Source organism: Elaeis guineensis, chromosome 3, assembly GCF_000442705.2.
Source record: "Elaeis guineensis isolate ETL-2024a chromosome 3, EG11, whole genome shotgun sequence".
In the NCBI taxonomy this organism is placed as follows: Eukaryota; Viridiplantae; Streptophyta; class Magnoliopsida; order Arecales; family Arecaceae; genus Elaeis; species Elaeis guineensis.
Genome location: NC_025995.2, coordinates 21,759,728 through 21,784,945, shown reverse-complemented (window position 1 = coordinate 21,784,945; position 25,218 = coordinate 21,759,728). Strand labels below are relative to the sequence as shown.

The 25,218-nt window shown below is 35.3% G+C and overlaps 1 protein-coding gene across 1 annotated transcript in view; it reads right to left on the bottom strand.

The window, feature by feature from the left end:
* Nucleotides 1-25,218, bottom strand: part of LOC105042245 (uncharacterized) — a 72,193-nt gene that overhangs the window by 7,116 nt on the left and 39,859 nt on the right. Inside the window, exons 2-8 of the mRNA XM_073253354.1 lie at nucleotides 19,863-20,021; nucleotides 19,473-19,761; nucleotides 19,323-19,399; nucleotides 17,369-17,419; nucleotides 13,289-13,365; nucleotides 12,411-12,504; nucleotides 5,501-5,591 (exon numbers count right to left, since the gene is read on the bottom strand). Coding sequence (XP_073109455.1) covers nucleotides 5,501-5,591; nucleotides 12,411-12,504; nucleotides 13,289-13,365; nucleotides 17,369-17,419; nucleotides 19,323-19,399; nucleotides 19,473-19,761; nucleotides 19,863-20,021 — 838 coding nt within the window. The remainder of the gene's footprint in view (nucleotides 1-5,500; nucleotides 5,592-12,410; nucleotides 12,505-13,288; nucleotides 13,366-17,368; nucleotides 17,420-19,322; nucleotides 19,400-19,472; nucleotides 19,762-19,862; nucleotides 20,022-25,218) is intronic.

Sequence of the window (25,218 nt, the reverse complement as noted above, 5' to 3'; positions counted from 1 at the left end):
CTAACCAAGATGCATTGTACTCTTGCATATTCATCCATAAGGCATCCTCTCTGGATTGTAAGACATCTCAGATCTTTCACTCAAACTCTGACTCTGAGAAGTATCCTCGAGATGATGGTATGGCTGTAGAGGAGTCCATCCGAATATGCCGGTAGCAAAATCTGATCCGTAAGATGCTCCAGACTGCATAGGATAGTAATCACTAAAGACGATACCTCGGATGCACCATATCCATATGATCATAAGGTGGCTGCAGATAATAGATCCATAATGCGAGGATGATCCAGATACATCCATGATCCTACTCCACGTGTAAGATCGTCTGCAGCTGCATCGTGTGCTGGACGATCTTAGGAGCCCGTCGTCTATATGAAATCGGCTCCACGGTCTCTACCGACTCGTCCACCATGGTCTCTATCTTGTGTGGCATGTGTAAACTGAGACTCATCGGTGAATCGAATATCATCCTATGGTTGTCTCATAAACAGTGATCTCTTATCCTCCAGTTCCTCTCTGATCATCAGATCCATGACTATTACTACCAGTATCATCATCACTCTCCCTGATTTCGAATCTGAGCAGATTGCTCCTGTACTCTCGAGAGTGGCGCACGTGCAACTGTCTTTTCTTTCTCCCCTTGTGCCCCTCTGTGACTGAGTTTTCTGTGATTGGAAGGATGGATTCTTCTTGCTGACTGTCGACCTTGTCTAAATATCTGTCGTTCGAACATCTGCGAGGATGTATCAGACATCGAGTCATGTGATGAATGAGTCCCCTGTATCCCCTCAGACTGTGGCTGATCAGCTGAAATCTTATGTGGAATATTTCTTTCTGCCCATTGCTCTGGATCCACCCTGATCTCCCTAGCTACCACACTGGCTGGTCGTGGAGGAGACCCGCTCATCAAGCTCTGGCTCCTGCTGCTGACCTACAAGCCATCCGATGATCGGATCATCATCCTCGTCAGCATAATCATCTATATCGGATCAGTATACTTCAGTTGTACTTCCTTCTAAATGCATTTTAGCCTCGACATCAGATTATAGTGAACATATACAAGATCATTGAGGATTTTTGTATCAGACGATTTCTCTATTTGCTGTGGATAAGGATGAAAGTCGACAATTGCGCTCACAGCCACTAGCAGAGACCGTCTGAGAAAGAATACGAACAGCCACACCTCTCAAATATTCTGCGACATTCCAAAATGAATCCACCATCAGCTGCAAAAGCAAAATTACATATCAAATTTTATGATATTATTAAGCAAAATTACATATCTACTATGCTGCTCATTATTGATATGTAATTTATCTGGATTCATCTGCTTTTTGCTTACGACAGCTGATGGAACTCCAAAACTGTCTGATCCCTCTCTAAACTGTTTCGTCAGTAAAAAAATATATTTATTAAATTTATAAATATATCGTTGAGTACAGATCGAATTCAGTTGAATAATCATATCTGTTTAAACTAATATACCTCTTGCAGACACAATGATGTGATTTCTGATTGGACACCATCTTATATATCACATTACGAAGAGCAGCAAGAAGCTCGTTATCCATATTTATCCCAAAATGGTATACTGAAATCTCAATTCAAAAATAAGCTGCAGATAATTCCATAACTGATTAAGTACACTTTTACAAGTATAAAAAAATATTTTAAAATATTTTTGAATCCGTGCTTACCGACTAGATGCAAATCTCTACCCATCTGATAGTCCCAAAGCGCTCAATGACGTTAATGAATTCTTGAGCATGCTTCGGATCATTCTCACCGATTTTTTTGCCTCTCATCATGTAATATAAGAAGCCATTGGGAGTATCTTTCACTGTCCACGACGCGAAGCACCATATATAATGGCTTAATAACCTTCACTACCTTCTCAACCCGCTGCCAGAATGACTGACTCGTCACCAAGTTCTCCACATGACTTCCATCAGTGCCGGCCCTCACATATCTGCTCTCCTGCCATTCGGTACTGACAAACATCTGACGTAAGACTGCTTTCTTTTGAAGAAGACTATCAAGTGCTATGTAGTTGGTAGCAAATCGTGTGATACCCGATCGTAAGATCTCTCCTCAGTATATGTCCGCATCAATGAAAGAACCCATGTGTGATTGTAGATGAATCTTAATAGTTTGGGCAATCTTCACTACCTGCTGCACCCTACAAATCTTTTCAATATCCATCAATATAAGATCAATGCAATATGCAGCACATGGAATCCAGTATATCTGCGTCGCTGCTCCATCGCAACTCTCCGACAGCTTATATTGTGGTCCATTATCTGTGATGACCTATACGACATACTGCTCATCCACTGAATCAATCACCTCCTCCATAGACCAAGGATATATTGGCATCGTGTATCTTATGTGAAGCATCAATTGATTTGTGAAAAAATATTTTTCCATCACAGTACGTCAAAAAATTAATGATGCTCTATCTAGTAGGACCAGTCCAACCATCACACATCACTGTCAGTCCGTATGTAGGCTATTTATTCTTGTAAGAAACAATCTATCTCTGCAGATCCTCTTTGTTACCGTCAAGAAGTTGACCATAGATGTTCTTAGGTCCTGACGGATCTACACCCTGGCCGACAGCCTCTATGGCTGAAATGACAGATCGATAATAGGGATTGACCGCTGCATTTGCTGGAATATGGTTGAAATGAAATCATGATCCAATAGCTCGCCACATATCCTTCCTATCTTTTTCACCAGTGTCAATCCTCTGCTGCTTTGAATCATTGCTGGACAAAGCATTGGATCCAAATCATGGATGGTGGCTCCTGCTGGAATATTCTGGAGGACCTCCTATGTCAAAAGCTCCCAACAAAGATGACATGCTGTCTGCTCCCTCTACCATCGGCTCTCTGACTAAGGTAGTCCTCCTGAACTCGAATTCTCCCCCATGATTGCTGATCCAGATCCTGCTTTGTAGCATGATGATCCAATCGCTCTCTATACCGGACCATCTCCTCCTGCCGGTATTGATCAGCCAAGCTCGCCTGAATGGCAGCCTCAATTTGTGCCTCCTCATCATCTGGAGCGGAAGCTCCTTTGACTCTCTAGAGTGATAAAAAATGCCTGCAGCTCGACGGTCCACTTCCGTCCTTTTCTACTTTATCTTTTCCTTCGCTGCTTTCAAATCAGCAAAATATTTTTTCATCAGCTGTCGGACCTCTTGCGGATATTTTTGACACATGACACATCATGATAACCACCAGTCAGATGCTGTTTCAACCTAGTCACTCCTCCCTTGAACTCTGTGTTGCACATTTGCATCTCAATGATGTCGACCGAGAGCATCTCGCCATGATCCAACCAATGTCATGCTCTGAATCTTTCTTCTTACTCATTTCTGCAAGTATAACAAAACACGACAGTTTAATAATTATTAAAAATATTACATATAAATTAAAAATTCATAAATTCAAAAAAATATATTATATGCTTCAAATAATATTTTTGAATTAACTGTAATATAACACTAATTTTATATATTTTTTTATTATTTAAATAATTATAAAAATATTTTTAATTTTAAAAAAATTTGAGGTTAGATTCAAATATTTCAATTGCTTGAATCATTCTAAACATGATTCTTAATTTTTAAAAAAAAATTTGATTTTTAATTTTTTTAATTTTTTTATGAATAAATATATATTAAAAAATATATAATTAATTAAAGTCAATGAACGTCATGCTCTGAATTTTTTTTCTTACAAATATCTGCAAGTATAACAAAACATGATAGTTTAATGATTATTAAAAAAATTATATATAAATTCAAACAATTTCAATAATAATTTTAAAACTTATAAATTCAAAAAAATATTATATGCTTCAAATAATATTTTGAATTAACTAAAATATAACACTATTTTTACATATTTTTTATTTGATAATATTTTTTTATTATTTAAATAATTATAAAAAATATTTTTTAATTTCAAATATTTCAAAAAAAATCGAGGTTAGATTTAAGTAGCTTGAACATTCTAAACATAATTCTGAAACTCTGATTTTTTATTTTTTTGAATTTATTATTTTAATAATTTTTTTATGAATAAATATATATAAATATTTAAAAAATATATAATTAATGAAAATTAACGATTTTAGTGTCATCATGTAGATCTTTCAAAGACTTATCGCATATGATCAAATCATACAAAAATCACAAAATTTTGACATGATTTCTTATTTTTATACTTATTCGTTCTTATCCTTTTTTTAACAACAAAAATAAAAAATAAAATATTTACTAAAAGAATAACACATTACCTTATTTCCTACCAAAAATCAACATTTCCTCAAACCAGTGCTGCAATTTGACAGAATTTTTTTTTCTTATTTTTTCGACGTCTCGTTGAGTCTGAGATGCCTCAGGAGTTCTCTGAGAGCTCTCGAGCCTCTCAGAGAGACACCCACCTGGCTGTCACTAAAAGACAGCCCAAGCCCCACTCCCCCTGTTCACGTGGGGTGTCGGTACAGTTCGGTTCAATGCCGAACCAAATCGTACCAGTCCATACCACCTGATTTTGGGCGGTATGGAGCCGAATCGCACCGAACCGGTGCGGTTCGAGTGCTTTTTCGAAAAAAAACGGCCGAACCGGATCGGCTGGCCACCAATCCGATTAGGTACCCCCATACTGGGCGGTTCGATCCCGGTACGACGAACCCTGAGTGCATCATTAATGCAAACATAAGAGGATGTATGAAAAATCTTGGCAGACCAGAAACACATTGAGTCTCAATCAAAGACCAAGAAATCAGTAGTTGAGGCCAGTGCGTCGTTGGTGCAAACATAATAGGATGTACAAAAAATCTGGGCAACCCCTATACATGTAGTTTGTGCCAAGGCAATCCCATACCTTGATAAGAAAAAATACAGTAAAACCATCAACCTACCTATTCATAAACAACTTCTTATTCACATGAAACCAGAAAGAATACTAAACAGTGCCCAGCTTACATACTAAACTGAGAAATAGTTCGCATCCACATCACCCTCCATAAAATGACTAGAAATTACCATCAACTAGCTTTACCCAATTTGTCCAAATTTAGAGGTAAGAATATGCTAAATTAAAAAAAATGTAAATCAGGTTATGAATCAAATCATGAATGGGTGACTAGGTAGCCAATATATACTCCAGTTACACCTATGACAATTATCTTACATTGTTTAGTTTAATTATGGGCCTTCATGTCAAAGGTAAGACATCAGCCTCATTATGATATCTGTAAATAGTTTCCCTCAAGACCATTAGAAATGCCAAAATTAAGATTTTAACCAAAATAAGGAATGTGCCAAGTGATTAGCAAACTTAGCAACACATTGAAAAGATATGCAGTGGCAACAATCATTCCAAGAGAATCATGCGTAGTTATGAATCTAAGGAATTTTGATCATTCAATGATCCTAAGTTGTATGCCAAAAAATAAAAATAAAAAATAAAAACAAAAATAAAAGGCATACCAGAGAACCCAGAATATGGTTGATAATGCTGGGGTGTTTGAAGCTGCAATCTTGTTTTCACAAGCCAAATAGGATTCGTACACAAGCATACCTATCAGGTCATCAGAAAAATTATCTTATCATATGCTATAGAATAACCCTGGAAAATATGGTCAGATGGATGACAGCAGTGAGAAAAATTATCACAATATTAGGCTGCTACAGAGCAAATGCACCACCATAACTAGAGGACAAACACAAAGGGATATACATGAAAGAGATTGATCGAATCATATTTTCAAGCTAAGCATTCTTGAGGATCAAAGTTTTCACAACCCAAACAGCAAATGAAGTTATATTCTAGTACCTTTTCCTTGGTTCCAGAAAACAGAGAGGAATTTCCTTTGTTGACAAACTATGAACTCAGACTAAATTTCTCCCATTTCAAGAAAAAAGCTCTTTTTATGTTTCCTTGTTCCATAGATGTCTAGAAAAGCACAAAGACCCCAAATTATCTAAACCTTCGAATTTCCAAGGTACCGTAGCCTCTTCGATATCTTGCCCTGTTATGCAATTCCTAAGTTTTTCAAGCCTCTTTGCTCAAATATCTTTGATATATCACGAAATAAAAGAAAACATCTTGTGCATTCACAATTGTAATGTATTCTTTTTTCAGCAATAGAGCATGCCGCATATCGTGCCACTGCATGCCAAGCTTTGGCATACCATCACATAACATGGTAAGTACCATGCAGTGAAACATTGGCCACCATCAGGATGTTTTTAGGACTTCCTTGAAATTCAACAACATTATGAAAAGAATTTTTCTGGGTCCACTTTTTCTCTTTGAGAGCTCCACTGTCATGCTTTTGCACCTAAATCTTTTGTCGAGTCTAACACCAATTTGTGACTCAATAAAAAAAAAATGAAGAAAATCAAGATCAACATATATCTCATTAGCAAAAGTAAAGTCCATTTATTTTGGGTTTCCCAAACAGAAAGCAACCTGCAGACCATGCTCCAGAACCGCAAGATCACAAAAATGAAAGGTCGCCAACTTTCCCAGAGAACGTGTTAAAAGAGCATTGACAAAGGACTTGCTGCACTTTGGGGGTCTTTCTGTTTTAGTGCTATTTCAAGAAATAACAGAGGTATCAAGGTTTGTTCTGCTGGTATTGGGCAGTGTATTAGTGCCTTATCGGTACGGTATGAGTTGGCATGGTATACCCCCAACCGTACACATGGTGTGCTGCTGGAGGTTAGACAACAGTTGTAAATGTATCAGTACCATATGATTTCGAGCCCTCATACCATATTGGCACTATACTGCTACGATGTGGTACATCCAGTATAGGTCAGTACAGTAAACCATTCATGAAAGTTTCTTCAGAGTGACATCCATTTGCAAGTTTTGCACATGGTAGAGGGCACTCCTAAAAGTGTTCTTTGAATTTTCTTTTCCTTGACCTAAAAGTCATGTACCACAATACCATCAATGAATTTGCATTTCTTATTGAAGTTGAGTGGTCAACCATTTGGGATATGAAAATGCGGTAAATGGGGTAGCTCCCATGCTATCACAAGTGAAATTTGATTCTTTTGCAGGGTCACTTCATGGAGGATAAGAGTAGCATGCAAATGGAATACATAGGTTGTTGGTTTTCAGTGGCTAACCCAGCTGTTGGAAGTTTCCCAATTTCTTGCTGACTTCAAACTATGCTGCATAAAAACAGGTATACCTAGAGTGATCTTTTTCAACCAAACACCAATCTAATGAAGTCCTCTGCTTAAACATAAAGGCAGACAGGATGCAGCATGTTTCCTACTCCAGCTGTCCAAAGTATTTGCATAAAATATTATCATAACAAGTAGACATTTTATAGACATCAAAAATACTCTACAAGCATTAATCCATGAAGTTTGATTCAAATCTACATATTTAAAGTTCCTATCATCATGCAATGCACAAGATATCTATACAAGCCAGTTGTGATATGTTACAAAGTATATTGCTGTCTGCACCCTAGGAGGTTCATGGCTGCTATTTTATCTGCATGGCCACCAATACACTGCTACCTTGCACATGCCAAATCAAGATCAGCTTCATTTGGAACTATTATTTTGGCGATTTCATGAGAAGCCAGCAGCTTTGATAACTTCAGCAATAACCAAACCTCAAACAGCTTTGAAATGTGATCAGCAACCATGAGTTTATGGCTATTGTCTCCAATGTTATGCCAGCATTCAACATCTCTAATGCTCTTGTCCTTTGACAACCCCCTTTGTCAGGGATTGTATGAATTGCAACTGACCTCTATTTACCAAATTCGTCCATAGTTCATATCTAATGAATTCATAAATTGGTGATGAGTGAAGTTTTTTACAATGCTTAATGCTATCATGATTTCATTTGCAATTGCATCTTCAATGACCTTAGCTGTGGTCAACAACTTCAACATCTTTGCATACAACTCATATTCTTGGCGATCTAGTTCGTGATCCATGTATTTGGCAACCTCATCTACAATCGACATCTTCAACACCTTCATCTCATCGTGTCTATGGTGAATTCATGATTATCATCTATGACTACAATGTCCATGACGAGATATTTTGCTTTTGCTCTGATATCTTCTGTCTGTGACAGACAAATCTCGGCAGTAATATAACTTTGCCAGCATCAATGACAACCTATCATAATTACTCCAAGTTATCTTTGATAGCCTATGCAATAATGCAACCTTCGATAATTCTCTTTGATAGCTTATGACAAATACCTTCTTGAAAGTGTATGGTAACTACTACTTTGATAGCCTATGGCAACTACCAATTTGATATCCTATGATGACAACTGATTTATATCTCTTTGATAGCTATGACAACTTCCACCAACTCATGGAAATAATAACCACCTCTTTAACTATAAATAGAAGCAGTGGCCATGGGGGATGGAACAGCGACAGCAACAAGGACAACATAAGAAACTGTCATAATTTGTTTAAGACACTGAAGGTGAGGGCCATAGGCTTCCATGCCCAAGGAACCAACTCAACCAAGACCCTTAGCCTATTGTCTTTTAAGTACATTAACCAGCATTCATTACATATATTATCAGCAAAACTACTTAATCAAGGGTCCTCTTTTATAAGATGAAATTAAAAAAAGAGTGTTCTTGATTTTAAGGCTCAGAAGTCAGGTACTCACAATTCTGTTATTTCTGTTTTAACTCAGGATGTCTAGTTTATGAGTAGAGACATTTTCATGATTGGGACCATCATCCAAAATTTGGACAATGTCCCTTTGATGAATATAGTCTCACCAAAAAAGTATAGTTCATTTGAGTAATTCAAATTACAAAGTATGCCTTAGATAAATGGGAAGTTGTGGACAAAATTCATAATTTCATATATACAATACCTACAGAAACTACAAGTCCTTAATAGGACTTGACCATTTTTCCCACCATCACACTTGGCTGGCACTTTGACTACTACAATAAGTTGATCAAGCACCTCTTTATGTCACAAGGTAGTATTTCATATCATGTTGTTAAAGTAAAAGAAGAGAAACTTGTTACATTTCACTAATACCGTCTAGGCTAAGGAATAAAGCATCCATACCATGTCGTGGTAGTAAGGAATTGACATTATATACAGACCATTCTGTAACATGTAGGGACTTGGTTTGCACCGGCAAAGTCATGTTAAAAAAAGATTTGTAGCTGACACACTAAGAGATGCTTCCTTCAACTCCTTTTCTAACAAGGAATCAATTTAGCTGTTTTATAATGGAGTATAAATTTGTTTTAAATAGTAAGGTACTTATAATGATCTTTAGAAATAAAAATAATGTAAATCATCCTAAATATCTCACAATTCAGCATGTGCATTGCATATTTTAAAGAAATTTACATACATAGTTAAGGTTCAACAATTTTTTACATTTAAAGAACGAATTGTAACTATTATGCTTGTAGCATTAACATTGGGATGCTAATTATAAGCACTGGCTTATACAGCATCATTATGGGCAGGAAACACCGCTGCCAGCACAAATAATGCAACATTTATTTCATGAAGGTGATATGAAGAAGATTGGCCAGAATGAGGCCAAGCTATGCACAACGACTTGGCATTGCTGATAATGGACTGTGTAGTAATGAGTTGTGCAAGCAAGTACTCTGATTGTTTGATGGACTCTGATTACAAATAAAGTAGCGAACCTCATTTCAAATAAGTATCAAACATATATCTCTGTAAATACATTGAATCCTTCCCTCTTTATGACCAAGTTTAGAAATATTGAGTGTTTAGGAAGCATGGATACTCCACAACACCACCCATGGCCATATCATATGCATATCAGATACAGATATGGCCCAGATATGGTCAAGCATCTGATCTGATACGATCGGATATGGGAAAGAAGTATCCTGATTTTTTTTAAATTAAAATAGGATTTGGACAATCGTGGAATGTCTGGATACTTCCACGATACTTTGAGTATACTTCCAGGGCATTTATCAATATAATAATGGTTTATTGGGCTTGGGTCAAGAAGGTTTTGGACCTGGATATGTCTCCATGCCCAAATCTTAAAGTTCCTCTTTTGCCCTCCCAAGCCCTAATTGATGTTAGGTTTTTTTCCCTTATTCTTCATTCAGAACTTTTCTTTTAGCTTTTTTCCTTCATTCATCTCTACCATGATTAGAGACCCATTTCTTTACTTTGAGCTCTGGTATTCCCCATCCATGTGTATCACAAGATTTGTAGGTACATGGCAAATTGAAGGTTGCCCCCAATCTCATGTTTTTGGAGATAATATAATATTTTATCATATGATTTTATTATGATGCAGCATTTTGTTTATGTTGCTGCATTTTTTTGGACAAGAGATTTTTATTGTATTGTGGCTTGCTGCATTTACTTTTTTTGGTTCTAGATTTTGTATTTATGCTAATTTTGTTGCTGACTCGCTGAATATTTGCTGCCACAATTTTTATTATTTATATATTTTGCTATTTAAATTCTCATTAGCATGCTGCACTTCTTTTAATTATGTTGCTGCCTCGATGCTTCTATATTTCAAGGATAAAGAATGTTTGCTGCATTTATGTCTACTAACTTAGACATGTTTACTATATTTATTTTGCCACATATTTATTAAGTTTTCATTTTTATGAACTCTTATTATTTATATATTTTGCTATTTAAATTCTCATTAGCATGCAGCACTTCTTTTAATTATGTTGCTGCCTCAATGCTTCTATATTTCAAGGATAAAGAATGTTTGCTGCATTTATGTCTACTAACTTAGACATGTTTACTAGATTTATTTTCCCAAATATTTATTAAGTTTTCATTTTTGTGAACTCTCTTAGAACTTGTGCATGTCGAATATTACTATTCAGATTCTATGATAAACAATCATGCTTCTTTGGATAATTTGTAGAATATATATCAAAGATAATATTAATTTATTGCTGTATCCTAGATATACTCTATCCTATTTTTACAGGATTTGTCATATTGGTATATCCGTATCTCGTTATATTTTTATGTTGTATCAATATCCATACTTCCTCATTAATTTTCAAACATGTATGACCTAGGATGTATATGGTGCATGTTGTCTCACATACCATATTGTCCTTTGTATCAGCAAATGATATTGACCTATGCATTCTGACACAGCCATAGGCCCCCTGCCAGCCTACTTTGGCCTCCAAATTATTTTTTTCATCCTTTTTCTTTATGTTTTATTGTCTTGATGGTAGACTTTCAGAAGAAATATAGCTGAGTATCAATATTGGTCCCCTATTCATCGTCTTAGATATCTGCTGAAATTTTGAAGTGGAACAAGAAGTTGTCGACATTCATTGCAAATCAATTTGATCAGTCATATCCAGCAAAAACTAATAGAAATAATTTTTTAAGTTTTAAGTGCATGTAAGAAAAGAAGCAAAATGTATAAGAAAGGACAACATTTCACTCTTCTGTATTTTATTTTATATGGACTGCTTAATAATTCCATGGCTTTAAGTAAAACCATTTTTATTTATGCAATGTAAGAGTCCCTTTCTGCATGGCAAGCTGCACAGCATCGAGAAGTGACAACTTGTATCTACCTATGCTGGTTTGGCTTTAAATGAGTAGGTGCAGCTCAATACCACTCATCCATCACCAAAAAGGCTCTGCAAATCCCCCTTCCTCCAGCACAAAGTATTGGCATGGCACCACACATCTCATAGCAACCAAGGGCAAGCTGTTCCATGCCAATGACATGCGAGCCCTTGCACAAGATATGTATATGAGATATACTAATAAACGTTAGGTGGGGTGTGAGCCTCATTTTGCCATTGCATCAAAATTGTAGGTATTCTACATTTTGTAAGAACAAGTGAGTTTTCCTTTTCATAGTTATTTGTGTTTGCATTTTAACACCATCAACCTGATATCTTACCAGTTACCAACCAAAACAAAATGCAATGAGCTATAAGAGAGGCCACTAGATAGACTGAACATTGTTTGACTTAGTTATGATATAACAGATTGAGTACCAAACAAGCACGAAGTTAGCAAACCTCCAAGACTCTAGCATGCTGGCCCCATGTAAATAAACATGAAAATGAATACTTATGTTCCAACATATTACAGTTTCAGAAATGATTTGTTGCTAAGCCACCAAAAGAAACATGATGTGAAGATTCAGCAGTAATAACATAAATATCAATAATAGAAAGAAGAAACGAGATGGAATACATTAGTTAGTCTGGTATTAGACATATCAAACGTGTAAACATCAAAAGCATATGATGTCTGATACACAGAACTAATTGAAGGGCTCCATTGATAATCATACATTCATACTACATACATCTTGCAAGACATCAGAAACTATAAGATCACAAAGAAGCAGATCAAGTACTAACCAAAGCGCCTGCTTCTGCAGCTGAAACAAGATGATATCCAGGGCTGAGCTGCCCATCATTCCCTTTGCAGTACCTATGCTTTGCTCTGCTATAACTATAAATAGACAAGCTTTCATGTCTAGTTAATTGTTGATGTACAAAACAAAATAACAAATAGACAGTGATTTATAAGAAAGGAAGTTAAGCATCTAACTTGAACAGTTTGAAAGACAAGCATTTTGGCATCCGATTTTTATTGTAAGAATCAAATAAAAGAATGGTATCTTAAGAAGAGATCAAAATAAAATTGTGTTTGGCACCACAAACATGAAATTTAGCAATAAGTTAGGAGACCCACATATTAGTGACAACCCAATTGCAACCACATCAATATGGATTTGGGCCAAAGCTTGGTGGGCTTATGCTATTGGAAGTGGCTGGGGAGATGTTTTGTCTAGCCCAACCATGATATCCAATTTGTGGCCCAAGAGAGCACTTATCCCTGATTTTAAACTTTGTTCTTCACACTTTAGTTCTCTACCCCAATATTAGTTGCCCAGTGTCATGTTTGCTCTTAAGTACCACGTTAGGTGAAAAATTGAAAGAAAACTAACACACGATCCAAATTAAATAAAAAAATTGTAGATTCTCAACAAGAAAAATAAGACCGGGATGTGAGATGAGATGATTATAAAAGGGGAAGCCACAAAGCTTGAACTTAACATGCAAATGACAAATTTTATATGTTTAAACTTCAAAGACTAATTTGCAGCAATGGATAACTTTTTGTAGCATGAAAATTTGATTGTCATATATAGCGGACAAGCATTTAGTGTTTCTATCTGATGCATCTTGTATACAGAAAAATAAGATATAACATGAGATCTCATATCACTTACAAGAAGAAGTATAGTCCCCATGAAAGAGTAGATCCAAAAACTGCAGGATAGAATCCTGCATAGAGCCCTCTCAAACCCTTGAAAAATGTAAGTACAATAGTTGAAGTCAGATCATCCAGTCTTAAGCTGTGAAAATGAGTACCATAAAACCAAAAGAAAGATGCAGCCAGAAAGTACAAACAATTAATAGCATCCAGCATCTGAAAAACTTCAGTACCAAATATACTGATTTCATGATTGTCAATATCATGAGTGAGTTAAAGATTACCCAGTTCATGGGTTATTATACTTGAAGAATTATTGCCCCAACACATTAAAGTAAAGACAAAATTTGCAATAACGAGGTTGCCATACAAATAAAACAAAACCAATATGCTATGTATAGTGAAAGATGAATAAGAGAGAAAAATTAGCGATGGATTCTTTTGGAACATAAGCTAGAGAGTTTATGATGTCAGAGGCACTGTAAGGCCAGATCCTAGTGTTCATCACTAAAAGGCTCCTTCTTTATCCCTGTTACATTTCTAGATACATTGTTACTGTGGGCCAATAGAATTCTAAGTCCTTCAAGAAGTATTATAGAATGTACGAGTCAAAATCTTAGCACACGAACAAAAATTGATAAGGTGCTCAGTCTTTTTTTAGGAAAGAGTGAGATTTAAACATGTGATATGGGTGTCAAGTAACACATACAAAATAATCCAATCATGGTTATGAAAAAATCCTAGGCAGAGCCAGTTCATGGAACCCTTGTATGGCCTATGCAGGCATATCTAGCCACTAGTTAGGACAAGAACTAAAGTTCCATATGCCAGTGCCATGCTGCCCTAGAACTAGTGTGGTATATATCATGCCTTTCATGCCCTACCAATAATTCTTACACTAGCATCACAATGTTCTGAGCACTAGCATGTTAGCCAGCATCATGGATTTAAGTCTTGGTTAGTCTTGGTTCAGCACTGTAGGCTCATCTATTTCGGGCCTGATCTGCCAGCCCTGTTTTAGGTGGGTTTATTTAAGGATTTTAGTCCCACAAGTCGATTTAGGCCTAGATCTCCATGCCTAATTAGGAATCAAGCTGTGCTAGGCTCCATCAAGACTAAGTTGGCTTAGTTCAAACATTTAAAAGGACATATTAACATCAGATATAATATCTATAACAATTCTTAGTTTCAAATTCCTTTCCAATCCCTAACCTAATTACAAGAAAGGGAAAGAGGTCACTGACCAAGTCCCTCTCTCCTCCCTCATTAACTATGGTAACTCTGCCTTCCACGGTCCCTCCTATTCTCTTGTTGAAAAGCAACCTAGATGACCAAAAGTGCTTCTATGCCCCACATCCACTACCTTGTCCTCCTCTGCCTATGACTCTGCTCTTTCCTCTCCTCCTTGCCTCATCTCTCTCTCTCTCTCCCCCTCCCCCCACCCCTACCACATATACACTTGCCCATTATTGCCATCACCATCATCGGCCCTCATGTCCACCATTGCAACAGCACCACAATCTCCGAAGGCCATTATCTCCTTTGCAGCCCTCCCATTCCCTTCCCTCACCTTCACACACACTCTCTCTCTCTCTCATGACCTAGAATGACAATAGCAAAATCAGGGCATAAAGGATTGGTCAAGTTGAGCCAAACCTAGGCCTAATGTTTCATCACTAGATAAGGCCTCAACTGCAAACATTAGGCCCAAGACCAGGCCAACAAAGGCATAAGCTGACATATTTACCCTCGATGTGGACTGTGGAATCATCGCCTGGTACAAATTCAGTCAGACTTCATAAATTCTTAGATCTATTATCATGCTAGTGTCTTGATAGATACTAGCACCATGATCGCTGCTACTAATACCTACCATGCTAATGCACCAATGCATAACAAGCATAAAATATCAACATGCAATGATATGTATTTTGCAAAGTGCTACGTTCGCATGCCACTAGAATGTGATACTTCAAATCTTGGTAACATCGTGCTCAAGGTATGCTGAACCGGTACCGCCGGCCGTTTCGGCCGACCGGCGTACGGTTCGGTATGGTTTCATACCGTACCGAACCGACGATCCGAATCGGAAGAAAAAAAGAGAAAATAAAGAGAAATAGAGAGAGAGAAGAGGAAGAAAAAAAAAGAGGGAGGAGAAGGAGCCGGCGGGGCCGCCGAACGGCCTCCGACTGGCCGCCGGAGGGTGTAGTCCACGCGCACGGCGCCGCAGGCATGAAACAGGGGCATCGCTCCTGTTTCGCAAATTTTTTTAAAAAACATGATTTTAAGTGAAGTCGGCAAACGATTTGCCGGCTTCACGATTTTTGTTTTTTAAAAAAATTTCTTAAGTCGCAATCCAATTGCCGACTTCATAAGTTTAAAACAAAAAAAAAAAAAAAATCGAAACAGATGTGTCTGTTTCGAAAAAGAAGAGGGCGGAGCCGCGGAGGGGCTCCACCCGCTCGACCGCCCTCAGCCGTCGCATCGGCTCGCCGGCCACCGGGAGCCTCGCAACGAAGCACCATCCGTCCGGTAGGTTCCCCCCCCCCTCCGAGCGCTCTCTCTCTTTTTTGCTCTCTTGAAAGCCCTATCGGGCGATACGGGACTCGGAAGCCCTCCGACGGCCGCAGCCGGCCACCGCCGGCCTCCGACGGCTCCCACCTCCCTCCCTCCCTCCCTCTTTCTCACTTTCCGTTCTTTTTTCTTCGGTACCACTGGTTACCGATTTTACCGGCCGAATCATGCCGTTCTCCGCCGGTCTGGTATGAGATGGGATGTACCGGCCGGTTGGCATGGTATGGCAAACCTTGATCGTGCTAGTGTCATGTGTTGATAAGGCACTAGAAAGACATTCTTGCTCTCTTTTGACCAGCAAAGAAGAACTTTTAATCTTTAGGTAGGAGACAAACGCCAGGGTAGCATTAGTTCATAGATGGTCAATTGGTATAGCATGACAATCCAATTTAAGTTTTATTTGACAATTCAAATCATGGCATGACCTACAAAGAGTAACTCTAGATCATTTGACCTCTAATTTCGCATAGTTAACTTCTTTGGTTTGCATATCACATGCCCAACCTTGAGTACATGAAATGATATCAGCTTAAATATTCTAGGAAAATGTCTACAAGCTGATTGTCAAGGTTCACAAATGGCATCATTGTCTTCCAACTAATAATTATGAGAATCTACTTGTTGATCCTCACTCATAGATTAACTTTTGTTTTGGAAGCCTCTCCTCAAGGGCAAAAGGCCATGTGGTTCTTCTAATTTCTAAGAATTTAATCTTGAAAATTTTTACACTGTCTTATCAAGGGAATGAGAACAGTTGACTTTCTGATCCTTACATAACTGATATACCCCTACCATGTTTTAAGTGTTCGGTCTGGCTATTTTGGGGGTAAATCAACAAGTGAAGATAATACAGCAAATGATCAAATATAAAATAAACTTAGGAAAAAAATCTAACTAGCAAAATTGAAAAAAAAAAAAAAAAAGACTCATGGACTTGTGGAAAACTGAAGTAAACCATGTAAATTCCATGTATAAGGATTGACCCATGGGTATATATGGATCAACAATTCCATAATTGAATCTGATAATGATTGTATATTTTATCATCCTAACATGGCTTAACCTATTCCGATTCCAGCAAACAGATTTAATTCAACCCACTGACACTCTCATATAGAAAAAATAGTAACTCAATGGATTATCAATTTAAATGGTCACTAAAAACAACAAAATTATTTTTAAAACTACTAAATTTACGGTTAAAAGTTATGCAGTCCAATTTTTGAGAAATCTATCTCAGAACTTCTCCATCTTTGTTCTTCCCAAAGTTTGTTTATCCATCCTCGCAAATTTTCACTCATAACTACTGCATCAATAATGTATATATATTGTAATATCTATATCTAGTATCTAAAGTTTTGCTTGGAATAATATATTCTTTACCTATAACACTTTTAATATAGTTCCAAAATTCATCCTTTTTTTGTATGCAACAAATATATAATGTCATTTTCTATATACAACATCAAAAAAATAAACAACTTTATTAGGAATGAAAAAATTTCTATCCAATATTACAGACCTTCCCTAGACTCTTGTCTGCTAGCAGTTGGCTTCTTCTTGTCCCATTGACCTAGCCGACAAGGATGAACACGAATCCAAGCTCAAGCAAAATAAAAGTGCATTAGACCTGGTTCTACTCAAAAGGTCTGAGGATTTAAAAAGGAAATCTGCCATTAAAACCAAATGGAAGTGCATTAGACTTGAACTAAAATTCTTGATCTAATTCACGCAAAGATCAAGCTTGGATCATTTTCCACCGAAATTGGAGTCACCCAGGTCGATCATCAATCATCAGCTCAACTCAAATTTGATCTAACCAAATCAACAGCAGGTTTGGCATGTCTAACTCAAAGAAAATCATGAATGGCTGAAATTCTATGTTTTTGGTTCATAGACATTTCGACTTGATAAAAACATAACCTAACTTAGTTGATCAAAACTAAACAGATTTGATTAGCCCCTACCACGAAATTCAAGAAAGGGTGTATAATGTTAAAACAAATTCATTGTAATGTATTAGAACAATAAGTTTGATAATAAAGAATTTCCAAGAATAAATTATTATCTAAGCATCAAGAATAATGTCAACATCTAAATGTCTTTCTTGAATCCCAACAAAAACCCATATTTTTGTAAGTCCATTTTCTGATTTTTTATCAGCTAAAGACCAGTATAGTCATTGTCAGCTTTTAAAAAATTATTTTCACATGTTGATAAAACTGTAAAATTTATTCTTCATCTAAACTGAAAAAACTACTAAAAGTGATGTTATCATGTTATCTATCTTACATATGTATGCATCACAAGAAAAAACTTCAACTAGCGCTCAGAAAGGGAAAATAAGAAATTAGCAAATGGGAGTAAAGCCTCTTATCTGAAGCAAGATGACAGTTATGTATCCAATATTCAAACTATACCCATTCATGTCATAGAAGCTTCAAAAGTGCGAAAGTATGTAAGCAAGAAGGTTGATTGCATATGATAAAATTTCAATGGCATGCACCAAAAATGCAAAGGATTCAACCATTTACTTGGGATCAAGCAACTAAGCCCAATGATTGTGAAGGCCACAACCCACTGGATGCAATTGGCATTAAACTGAGCATCTTTAAATGGGTTAAAAAAAAAATCAGTTATCTGATGGATTTTTGATATGCTGCCTTCAGCAGATGCCAGATTTCATCCTCTTGTACACAATTGCAGGAGAATTATGCGCATCTTGATCTCATTTGAGGCAGCACTAATAATGCTGCAGATTGGATGACAGTTTACGTGACCAAGCACACTAGGAATACATTATGGGATTCTGTTACTAATTTTCCGGCTCAATTTTTTGAATATTTTACTTTCTGATTCCGATGGATGTATCAATGCACGCATGGTATAATATATCCGTTTTACCATAAAAAAAGGATCAAAAAATCACTGGCAACAGAAAATTCCACATTGTTTAAAGTATGAAGGTAAAACTCATTTCAATAAAGAACCTCTGAATATTTTTTTTAACATACGCAGACCAACAAACTTAGCTCAATGTATTCAAAAAAAAAAAAAAAAAGCCTTTTTAATTTTTACTAAGGTGACAAAATGGTGTAAAAGCATATGGTTGTTAATCCAAATTAACCTTCCATATAGTGTCAAATTCCAACAAACTGAGCATCCACATGAGACTTGAATGGTTCATAGTTCATTTACTTCTTTATCATAAAGTTGCTATTGAAAACCATAAGTCAAACAGAGAGGGTGAGGAAAAATAAATCAGATCATCTGCCTTCCAGATTGCAGCTTCATTATCTTCCTTGCAGCTGATTATTGTCCGGACTATCAAGTTAAAGTTTGAGGGAATTTTTTTTAAGCAAATAATGCCAATAACCAATAAAGCATTTATTTTGAAATACTCTTGGAGCTAACCAGAATAGATTGAATACAAGAATTAAAAGGAGAAACAGAAAGGGAGGAGCCGAGAAGCCAACCTCCGTTCGCGCAATGGTGTAAACGGCGTGGGCCGTGTTCTTATAGAGTGGGAGAATAGTGACTCGCCCATCGCTCACTGGGAACGGAAGAATAGATGAAACTTTGAAGCTCGAGCAGTAAACAAACGAGAGAAATTGTGAGAGAAAGACCTTGGAACCTCGTACGAACGACATCGAGAGGATGGAGGGCGGCGACGGTGGCGAAGCCGGCGACGGCCCCGGCGGCGGCGTTCTCCCATTTCCAGTTCCCCGCGTGGAACGCCGGCATCGACGCCACGGTACTAGCGTATAGGAAGGTTGGAAAAGTCGGACTGGACAGCGGTCCGATGGTCCTGTTACTTTTATCGACCGTCGAGGGTTCCCGAACTACTGGGTCTCGGCACGCTCCGTGCACATGCGACATGCGGCATCCCTCCTTCGCGATACATAAATCTCTCATCTACAGCTTATATAAAAAACACACTTTACAGGAGAACAGAACTCCATAAATTGAAAATTTTGTAACCAAAGAAAATCCTATCAAAAAAAAAATCCCCAAACCTTATAAAATATCGTACTTCTAGCAAGGTTAAGCTCATGAAGCCTCAAGGAACAACTCACACCGCCACAATTCAGCACAAAGTCCCATATGAGAAAACCCCAATCGGAATCTAAAACACCCCTCCGGTCTCCTACTCTCCTTCCTACAGATCTCCAAAACTGAGAGGAAAAAATACAAAAAAAATAAAGTAAAAAAAAAAAATGATTAATCTGCGTGAGAAAAGGTCTAACCTTTTGGCCCATTTTTTTTGAGGGTAAAAAAATTTACCTAAAATCTATACTTATCATTATTTCGAAACAATATTAAAAAAAATAATTTATTTATATTTTTTTATATATTAAAAAATAACTCAGGAATCTATTATCCATATTTTTTTTGCATTACTAGTTTTCTAAATAACTTACTGAGATCTATCCATATTTTTCATAATATTTTTTATTATATAAATATTATTATATATAATAATATAATATAATTATTATATATAATATTATATTATTATATAATATATTATATTATAATATAATATAATATATTATTATATTAATATGTTATACATTATGATATACTATAAAGTCACTTTCATGAGATTAATCTATAACATATTTCTTTCTATCCTTCCACCTGCCATCCCTTAAACACATAAGAATGGCAGTGTTAAGCCCTTTCCTAATTGAGAGTTTAATAGCTACTTGGACTATCCTTATGTGAATAAATTCATATAATTTAGACTTATGATATTTTATTATGTCTTCCATTATTATTGGAATGATTTCATGTTCGTTTGATATTGGTATTATGTTTTCAATCACTTTAATACTATGATCTGGAATTATTCATAAATTATTAGTTTGTATATGTATCCTTTTGGTATTTTTGGAATTGATAAATTATTTAATTGTTCTTCAGAGTATTCCACTATGGATCCTTCTTGGCTGGTACCATCTCCTTTCAAAGAGGAGCTAGCGGAAGAAGGTCTAAATAAAAAGTTCATTATGGATTTTGACACTCTCAGTTTCCGAACAAAATATTTTATTGAGTGATGTTCTGGAGGTATGTTAACTTAGGTTTTCTTACAAGAATTTTCGTAAAAGGTAGCCAGTAAACCAAACACTTTACTGATTTAGAATCTTTGTTTTTACAGATACTTTTTGTCAAATCAGATCAAAGCTGAGAGACAAATTCAGAGCAAATATTGGAGATGAATCTTTGGCTGATGTTGCTATAAATTTTTACTAGTACAGATATTGGCATTTTTGTATTTGGGTAGATGGAAATAGTGATCATTCTTCTTCAATGCTGGGTGCATAATTTATTAATGAACTCTTGATATTTTCGTGTTTTAATTCTTCTTCTTCACTTTCTAGTTTAGATAATGTTTCAAGTAGGAGTTTTTTGTATTCTAGTTAGGACTGAAATCGGATTTGATATAGATCGAATACCAGTATATCTACATCCATATTTGTTTGATTTAACAGATACAAATATAGATACAATATTATTTGGATGCAAAAATTTATATCTATATTTATTTGAAATGGATACGGATATTATTCGGATATTGGAAGTATAGATATAATTACGAATATAACTAACATAATTAAACTTCATGATTAAAATCAAAGATATTACTAAATAGATGATAAATCAAATTAATAACATATTTATATAGTTGTATATTTTTTTAATAATTAATAAGTATTATATAAAATTATATAGGATTACATGTAGATTCGGATATTCAGATACAGATCAGATAGTTATCTATCCATATCCGTATCTATTTTTTTTTTTATGGATATGGATATAGATATGGATATTAGTCGGATCCTCAAATTTTTGTTCATATCTGGATTAATTCGGATATAAAAATAGATCCGGATGGATAATATCTATACCACTTTCACTCCTAATTCTAATTTGAATTTTGCTGCTGCTAATTTGGAACTTTTGATAGATTGTGTTGTAAGCACAAAGCATTGCCTCTTGGATATAACAAAAAGCATAAGTACTAAGAAAGCACTAGCCAGCACCAAAAGCATAATCACTAGCTTTGGATTTCAGCAATACAAGTTTCAAGATAGCAAAGTATTCTCTCCCAGATACAACAAAAATATAAATTCCAAAAAAGCACCGGCCAGCACCAAAAGCATCTCCAACATGAGCCTCGAATTCTAGTATTAAGAAAAGTCACCAAAGACATGAGCTTCAGATTTAAATAGATTGGAAGACCTCTATAAATCCACAGTCTATAAAACCCCAACTTCAGAAGAAAGCAAGGGGGTTCTTCTGAAGGAGCTATCTCAAAACTAACTTTTTCCAAACACCCTAATCCAAAAATCCTATATTCTTCCATCCAAAAACCCTTGTATCCTAAATCCCTATAACAAATCCTTGTAAGAAGAATTCCAAGTGAATGGTTGTAACAAAAGTTCTTGTAATTTCTTACATCTTAGATTTGTAAGAATTTCAGAAGTTCTATCATTGAACTTAAAAGGATCTCCTAAAAAATATTTTGCTATAGCAAATATCAGAGAGGGACTGTATCTTGGACTTCCATTTTATCTTCATCCTTTATTATAATCCCTTCAGCAATCTTCCTTATCCCATTAAGAATGCGAGCCCTATCTAAATCATCTAGATAGTGATCCCACCAACCTTTTAATTGACCCATAAATCCTGCCACTGATATTTGGATAATTGCATGGTCTAGAGTGTTTTGTTTAGTTTTATAACAGTAGAGACCATTGTTATTTCTTGTAAAAGATTTAATATATGGTATTCTGTCATACTATTTATGTTCCATACATAAATGATATTGGCAAAATATTGGTTTTGTCTTTGTTGGTTTTTTTTTCAATTATTATATCTGAAAAGATTGTTCTGGGATTATAGTGTTTTTGTAGATTTTTCTAATTTTGAATTTTATTTATTTCTAACTCTATGCTTGGTTCACTAGTTTCATTTTTACTATTTTGTTCATCTGTATCATCTTCACTATCATGTCCTAATACAACTATTGTTTTTCTTTTTGATGATTGTTCTGGTGTGTTTAAGACAGTTTGGAGGATATCAATTGCATCAAGTCTTTTGTTTTTTTTTTCATTATATCATATTCTACTAATTGAGTTACATGTTTCTTTGGAATTTCATGAGGTTTAAACATTAGGGTTTCTTCCTTTTGACTTGTCATTTTCTATTTTTCTTCTCTAATTAGTTCTTCTACCCTAATTAATTGATCTCCTATGATTTTTAGGTTTTGATTAGTGAAATTATTCTATTCTATTATATTTTTAATATCTCTCCCATTGAAGAATTTTAGGGGTCAGATTTATTTTAAAGGGTGAAATAGTTACTTGAGTATCCCTAATTGTAATTTTTACTTTTTGCAAGGGGGGATGGATCCTCTCTATCACTGACCTTTTTCATCTTGCCATGATACTATTATCTTATTGTTTAATATATTGATTTCTTTGGTTTTATTTTTGTAAATATCAAACCATTCAAAAAAGTGTATTTGTGTCTGTGTCTTTTTTAAGAATTCATAATACTCTTTTTGTATCTTATCTCTTTGTTGTTTTGAAAATAATTCAAAAAATTTTTTCCTTTTTTTCTTTATTTTTTCCCCAAAAAAACTCTTCTTTTAACATCCTCTTATTTATTTCATATTCATTACATATTACACATATTTCAAAATCCTTCTTTTCAGTCATTTGTGAATAAGTAGGAGATATTGATGGGGATTGATTGATATTTTCTTCATATTGGGTTTGGAGAAATTTTTGTTCATAATTTATTCCACTAAGGTGAGTAGATATTGATGTAATATAATTACTCCTATAAGGGTTTATTAGAGCATTTGTCTGAGTATCTATCCTACAACTATGACTTTCAAGTTTTAATCTTTGAAACTTAATTGTAATATCTCCTTCTGGATGGGTAGTGATAATTTTTAGTTTACTATTCTCTTGCTGGATTATCGGGACTGCCTTCTTCAAAGGCCAATCTTCAGGAAGAGTTATTTGGTCCTAAATTAAACTTTTTGAAATACAAATATTTTCTTTATTTGGATCTATTTGAAAGTAGTTAGTTTTTTCAAATGTTCTTTATTGATTATCCCCATATAGTCAAGGGTGTTTAATGTTTTATAATATATTCGTTATATTATTGCTGCAAGGTATGATCCAGAAAGCATCTTTACCCCATGATATTTGACCTCTAATTCAAAGCTTTTTTAAGATATTCTTGTCTTTAATTATGCCCATCAAGTTAGTATTGCAATTAAAGTAAATTGGCCCTTCGTAAAGATATTATCTAGAAGAACAATAATCAACTTAATAGTCCAAGCTTAGCACAAAGCAAATGACACATCTTGCACAGGCCAATTCCACCTTAATGGGACTAAAAATTTTTCAAAAAATAGTTGTAGATTTTACACGCAAAAAACTATAACAACTAAATTTAAAACAAAAATAGATGATTGGGATTTCTAACCCAATACCACTTTAAAAAAAAATTTAAGAAAGAATTCTTCTAAATATTTTGATAAGAGACAAATCCAAATGATTTTGACCATTGAAGATGAATATTTTACACAAATGTCTAGATTAGTAGTGGAAACAATATTCTCTCCAAATAGGCATTTTTAGCCAAAAGATTTACAAAAATCCTAAAACTTTTATGAATTCATTTTAGTAGATACAGTTCAACTAACAATCTAAGATAATATGAATTGAGAATAAAAGTTGAAAAGCATAAGGAATTTGTGACTTCTGTTTGGCAAATAAGCATTCTGTTAGAAGATTTCAAATCTTTCCATTCTTCCATTGGTGGGATTATTATGGTTCTATCAATGAAATACTTCCTTCTGCTGTTATGGAAAGATTTAAAATCTTCCAACAAAATACTTCTTTGCCAAATAGAAGTCAAAAATTTCCTATGCTTCTCAATTTTTATCCAATTCATATTATCTTGGATTGTTAGTTGAGAATACACATTTGTTCAAAATCTGCCACTACCCCTGATACTGGGACATAAATACAAAATCAAATAGTGACAAGAGTTTAATCCAGAAAAGGCAACTAAACCAAAAGTCTTGGAATGGCTCTCTCGTCATCCTCAATACTTTGCAATAATAGAACCTTTAATGGCCAGGTTCTTACAATATAAGTGTACCACAAGTTTCAAATAGCAGCAGCAAAATCCAAACCATGATACAAAAAACTTCTACTAAAACATTATCTGAACTAGAAAGTGAAGAAGATGAATCAAGGCAAAAAAGCATCAAAAGTTCAACAATAGACTATGCACCCAATATTGACAAAAAATGATCACTGTTTCCATCTACCCAAATAC